The 6,890-nt window shown below is 35.8% G+C and overlaps 1 protein-coding gene across 1 annotated transcript in view; it reads right to left on the bottom strand.

The window, feature by feature from the left end:
* LOC107663697 (fibronectin type III domain-containing protein 3B-like) overlaps nt 1–6,890 on the bottom strand; it is a 60,979-nt gene that overhangs the window by 30,207 nt on the left and 23,882 nt on the right. Inside the window, exons 4-5 of the mRNA XM_016453988.1 lie at nt 3,019–3,095; nt 565–796 (exon numbers count right to left, since the gene is read on the bottom strand). Of these exons, the coding sequence (XP_016309474.1) occupies nt 565–796; nt 3,019–3,095 (309 nt within the window). The remainder of the gene's footprint in view (nt 1–564; nt 797–3,018; nt 3,096–6,890) is intronic.

Genomic DNA, 6,890 nt, shown 5'->3' with positions numbered 1-6,890 from the left:
TTTTTATTTTTCTCGCCAGACTTATATACTATATATATATATATATATATATATATATATATATACACATACATACTATGTGTGCGTGTATGTATATTTTGTATAACATTCTACAAAAGTAATTTTGTGTTGCATTGTATGCACATGACCACAAAAATCTTAGTTTCATTAAAATTAAATTTTAGTTTATTCAAGAAAAGCATGTATACATATATATATTTATATAAATACACACACATACATATAATCATATTTATTCTATTTCTTTTTTAGTATAAAATGTATAGTAGTCTACAAATAGGATTTCGATCATTAAAGAATAAGAAAAAAAGTTAAACCACAAGAAACATTCAGTCAAGCGTGTCCCAACTTTTCTCTTGTAATGTATGTTCGAGTTGGTTGTGCTTTCATAGCTTTGTGTGGTATTTCGCTTTCATGTTGTGCTTGGTTAGGACAGTGTTATGATTCAGTATAAAGAGCTGCTTGCCCATCCTCACTGAAGTGTGTGTTTAAATAAGTGAGAAAGACCAGGATCTTTAGTCTACTGTGGACTATGAAGCTTACCTTCCGGGTAGATGGGTGGCAGTCGATGCTGATAGAACTGGTGCGGGGGCATGTCACCGGGGCTGACTGGGGGGTAGTATGACGTATGTGAGGCCGGAATAAAGTGTGGGTGCGTCAGATACGGAGGGTGAATGTGGTGGCTCGGGGACAGAGCTGGAGAGTAATTCGGAGGGTAACATTCAGAATGAGGTGTAACCACAACCCTCCTCACGCCTGTGTTGTCCTCTAGAACCTGAAAATACAAACATCCACAGACGTCAAGCCAAACAATTCCCAACCTCACAGGCTCTCTGATGTCAGCCATCAGTGCCCCACCTGACAAACAACACAGCCTGTCTCCGGATCTAACGTGCCAGCAGTTACGAGGCAACCACAGACATTCAGTGCCACTTTAAACAAAGGGCAGGAATGCAAAAGTAAACAAGTCTTTCTAATGGAACAGCTATCAAGTACATTCCATTGGAGGAATGTATGCATGGAAGATGCTTACAGGAATCACAGATCTGCTGGTACAGTTCACATGGGAGAAATCAACTCACTGACCTCAACTTCTAACCCATGCTGACCCAGCTGACTTTAGGATCACCCAGAGTTAGAAGGTGAGGTGAGGTTAGTGACGACAACAGAAAACCATTCGTTACCAAAAATGCTTTTACTGGAGGAAAGAACTGTTTGGATCTGCAGAGAAATCGGTATGTTCTTGTTTCAAGCAGTGAGCTATTAAAACACTCATACAGTATGTACCTTCAAGCCACCCTGGGAAGTTCATATTTTCTAGTTCGTAATTGATGTAATGTGTGTTTAAGTGATTGAAGATGAAGTGATTAGTGGTGTTTTCTGGCAAACTTTATAGCAATTCTTCATCAACAGCATGCAAAATTTTGACAGTGTTCAATCAACATTTATAATTACAAAATTATGTCCAATACTAATTAGCTTTCCCACCTTAAACCAGAGGGAAACCATTGTCTGGAGATAAATACTGACATGTGGGGAATACAAGCACAAATTTATGTTTGAGTTTGCGTATTTTGGCATGTGCAAAGACAGATGTCAAATGTTCATTTGTGCTCAAACACTGAGAAAAAATTGGAACATCACAGTGATTTCAGGAGACTCCGGCATGTCCAATAATTGCTTTTTTGACAAAAACATTTTTTTAATAATTTTATACATTTTATTTCTAACTGTTGATGTGACATTGTTAATATATTAATTTTAGTAAGTAGTAGTATTTTTTTATTAGGTATTAATTTTACTAATTAATCTCAGAGGTCTACAAACTCAATTTCTGGATTTATTCAATACCATTAAAAATAAGTCTTAAATCCTAATGTCAAGACACTGTGAAACTATACAATGATCCTATACAACCCAAGCATATCCAGACAGGTAATTAACTCATAAATTGTAACAAGGAAAAGGTATGGCACATGAATATTAATTAGGCAATGTGTTTAAATACCGTTTAAAAGTTTGGGGTCATTATGTTTTTTTGTTAAAGTAAATAATACATTTATGGAGTATGGATGTATTCAATTAATCAAAAGTGACAGTAAAGACACTTATAATGTTAAAAAAATTTATATTTCATATAAATGCTGTTCTTTTTAATTTTCTATTCATCAAATAATCATGAAAAAATTTCACAATATTAGTGTTTTTACTGTATTTTTGATCAAATCAGGGTGAGCATAGGAGACATCGAACAGCATTTTAAAAAAAATCTCACTGACCCACATTTTTGAATGGTATTGTATGTTGATTGTACATTTAGTTTTTTTACATTTTTAGCTTTTTTTTTTTTTTTTAGCATTTTGCATAAAGGTAAAGAAAACTGACATGCAAAAAATTTAACATGTAAAAAAAATGTAAATTTAGCCATTTTTGAGGACACATGCTTGTGCAATACAACGACATTTCTCATCATTTTCCGAGGCAACAGAGCAACAATTACATACATGAGCATTATTATCACTTCATTTAGATGCACTTGTGCTAAAAAGCTTCCATCTTGTTGGAAAGTTAAAAGAGAGAAAGAAACGGGCATCCCACCAAACATGGGCTCGTCCTGCCCTTCACATTCAGGTGGAATGCGCTAATGAACTATATTTACACGAGTGACCTTTGCGCCATTATAACCACCCACCAACGCACCTATTTATTACACCCACAACTCAAACCCTTTTTCCTGTCCTCTCCGCAAGAGTTTTTTGACCTCTCTATTGAAATGTCACTGCCGCCGACCTTTAGCAAACTCTGGCCTGACACCGTTTAGTAAGAATGAACAACTTGGAATTTTGTGTATGTTCATCTGTTGTTTGTGTGGTTGCTGCATTCTAGAATCACACTTTGTAAACATGTTTACAAGAAAGGGATATTCGCCTCTGAGGGGTGAAAGCACATCCTCATTGTGCGAGAGATGCACGGCCCTGATCCATTCCTGTCGGTTACCTGGGAGACGTAGCCAGGAGGAACGTGGATTGGTGGAATGGAACCGTTCGGTGACATCATGGGAACTTCAGCGGGCCCTGAGGCAGAAAAAAGAAAAGAGAAGAAAGCTGTCAATCAAACAGTAACACAATGCTGACTCCGCCCCCTCATTCCATCACGTAATGCAAGGCTAAGCAAAGAAAATTCCAGGGGCTACGAGAAAACAGCAGACAAACAGGAATGCATTGGTAATAAGACACGCATATGCTTAAGAGATGGAATAACACAAGCTACTCATTGTATTCCATTCAAGTGATATATACTATATAGCAAATCAACTGCGTAATTGTTTGTATCACATATCGTATCTATATTATAGCCCAGCAACATATTTAAAGGTGGATAACTGTACATCCACCTTTATCCACATACATAAAGTATGCGCATGTAAAGCTATATTTACTATATAGCACATTTCAACTGCTTAATTCCTCAGAAAGTCACAAAATGTTAACTATATTATCGTACAGCTCTATATACAAAGTTGGATATATAAGTGCATTGTAAAAAAGATTGTCATTTTAACTGTAAACATGCTACAGTAAAAACTGTTAATTGGTTAATGCAAGATCCTTATATACAGTGAAAAACTAATAGATCTAATCTTGCATTTCATTTAATTACAGTGAAAAACTGTAATCGGACATTCCCAGAATTCCCTGTGAAACAGCTCACATTTGATGGTATTTTGTTTAAATAATTGTGCTCTTACTAGTTTTTGTTATTAGTTATGTATATTAGGGTTTTGATAAGGACTGTTAGATTTATCAGTTTAAAGTGTAATATTTTTTAATGTAAATTATAGGATTAAACTAAAATTTACAGGTTGTTTTGTAAATATGTTCACATTTTTGCTGTATTTTTACATAATTATTCTGGCAACCACAACTGCCAGTTTTTTTCTGTAAACATGACAGGATTTTTACAGTGTACATCCAACTTTACCCACACTTACTTAAACCTCAACTGCTTGGTTGTTTACGTATATAATCACAAAATATGAACCATATTACCACCCAGCAACATATTTAAAGCTATATATAGTACATCCACCTTTATCTGCATACAGTACACTCACATAAAGCGATATACATTATATAGTAAATCACAACTGCTTGATTGTTTATATAGTATACTTATGTAAGGTACTATATAGCAAAACTTCTTGATTGTTTATATTGCAAAATGCAAACTACTGCATATAATCGTCCAGCTCTAACATGCTAAATGCAACTATAAGGCGTAAAGATATTAAGATGCTATAAACATTAACAGCACGATTTTCAGTAGTGCTTTTTTAAACATTTGAACACACATTTGAAACAACGTGTATTGTGCGAAACACTACATAAAGTGACCTGACTTAATTTTTGACCCGCCATCACCAGGCCTATATTTTGTACTGTGACACTGGGTTAAACAAACAGTTTAAGGCGATGTTTATGGCTTCACCGCAATCAGCGCGGTAGAAATAGAGCTGTCAGGTCCAACTGGTGCGCCACAGGAAGAAAGGTCCACCGCCAGCACACAAACTCTCTCTGTTGTGGCTCTCATTAGACCTTGGTGAATGAAACCCTGCCACCCATCACACCGACTGTTTGTTGTCAGAATATAAAACCCAGAGATGCAACTCAAACGAGTACCCTCATCTGGGGTTCGTGTAGCCGAGGGCCACCAGCTGTTTTAGACATCGGCATCTCCTCCAGACTCTGCAGGAACCGTGGCGTGACAGCCTCCGGCGCAGTATACCATGATGAATTTTACAGTTTCTCCTCGCTTTCTCCCCCATCAGTCAATACCAGGGTCAGTATCTCCAGCTAGCCGTTGCTGGGTTTAAATAAGACCCTGTTTGTGCTTGTATTGAAGGGGCTTCACAGGAGTTTCTTCAGCGACGGGGAAGGGGGAGGGGTGTGTGTACACAGCGATGTGTGTGGGTCATTTCACCGGGACGTGAGTGTATACGCACAGCAGCTTAAAATAACCTTTTCACAGGGCAACGTGTACAGAGCACAACAACATCCATTGAGATTGTCCCGCGCGTGTTTGGAAAAGGTCTTTCACAGGTATGCGGCTGCAGGCCCCCCGCCCCCTCTCGCTCCTGTGAAAGGGGAGGAGCTGGGTTTGAGGTTTGGGGGGGCTTTGAGATGACTGAGTGACAGGATTGTATCACAGGCTCTTAATATGAAGGGCCCTTTCATCCTTGACCCACAGAGAGAGAGAGCTTGAGAGAAAAGGCTAGAAAAAAAAAGAGAGAGAGAACTCAACACAAGCATTCCTCTACCTCGATTGAAGGAGTTGAAGGGATGGATGGTGTGAAGGCTAATGAAAAGAAAAACAGGTTAAAAAAAAATAAAATAAAAAAAAGAGACAGAACAGAACAAAAGCAAACTAGATTTTTACTACTGATATTAAAAATTCCAAAAATGCAATGAAAGTGATAATAAGATTAGTGTTGTTAGTGTTAACTAAAAATATAACGGAAACTATAAAATATTTTGTTAATTATTAAAATAAAGCTGAAATAAAGTAAAAAAAATATGTAAAAAAATAATAAAATAAAATATACATATTGGATGAAAAATAATGAAAATGAGAAATGTTGCCTTGGCAACTAACTAAAATAAAATAACTAAGTAAAATTTAAAATAAATATTAAAAACGATATATAAACTAAACGGAAAGATTTAAAAAACTAAACTAAACAAAACTTTAAACTACAATTTAAATAAAAACTGAAAATTAAAAAAAATGTATTATTATTATTATATATTACAAAAAATAGATTAATAACAAGTTTTTATGAGAAAATTCCACAAATTAAAATAATTCAAAGACCAAATTATATGTATAATATAAATTATATTTATATTATATTTATAATAAATATATATTGTTAAATATACTGTTTGTTTTATCTCCATATCACTGTAGATAAGGCCTATCTGGCTTACAGTACTCAGCAAAAAAAAAAAAATGTACATAAATTGCCAAAGTCAGAGGGTATTATACCCTATTATTATAGTATTTTTTTATTCTTAAAAAGGATTTGCAATAAACATGTTAAACTGACAGACTTCATTTTTACGGTCGCCGTGATTTTGCCAAGTAAGACATGTTCCTGGATCAGCATCCTTTGTTGATCCTGGATCAACATTACGGTCCAAAATATAGACTAAACCCAATCCCTACCCCTAAACCTAAACCTACCCATAATTTATTCCTAAAATCAGTGTGAAATGATAGCTGATTAACAAGGGTGTAGAAGCACCTAACCCTGATCGTATGCCTAAAACAGATATTTCCTGAAAAGGTGTCTCTCAATTCTGATTGGTTAATTGGAATGTTGTTCCAGTATCAACAAGGATGTTGCTCCAGGAATATGTTGTACTTGGTGAAATCACGGTCACCTCATTTTTACATTATCTGAAAAAAAAAAAAAAAAAAAAGTGATTGATGCAAACTCACCGCTGTGATGCTAGGGTGTCATGAGAGGGTGCTATATTGTGGCTAAGGTGTTCTAGGTGGTTGCTAGGTGGATGCTCAATGGCTTAAGTAAAAAGAGCCAAACCTCAAGTCTCTATGATTCTGGTCTTTAAGATTTTTTTGGTCATCTATCATCCACCAGGCAAAAATCGCAAGTCTGACCACTTGGAAAAGTAATATCCCTTATAAATTTCATTATAAAGCCGCATGATTTGAGGTATCATTCACGTCCAAAACACAAAGTTATGTCATGTGCAGGTTAATACTTAAGTTATGGATGTGAACAAACCCCTAACCCTAAGCATGAGCAATAGTAAATGTTTGTAGAGCAGCGAGAGAGAAAGACAGAG

The sequence above is a fragment of the Sinocyclocheilus anshuiensis genome, unplaced genomic scaffold (assembly GCF_001515605.1).
Source record: "Sinocyclocheilus anshuiensis isolate Anshui unplaced genomic scaffold, SAMN03320099.WGS_v1.1 scaffold928, whole genome shotgun sequence".
NCBI classification, from domain to species: domain Eukaryota; kingdom Metazoa; phylum Chordata; class Actinopteri; order Cypriniformes; family Cyprinidae; genus Sinocyclocheilus; species Sinocyclocheilus anshuiensis.
The sequence above is the reverse complement of the archived record's forward strand: the minus strand, read 5'-3'. Positions and strand labels throughout refer to the sequence as shown.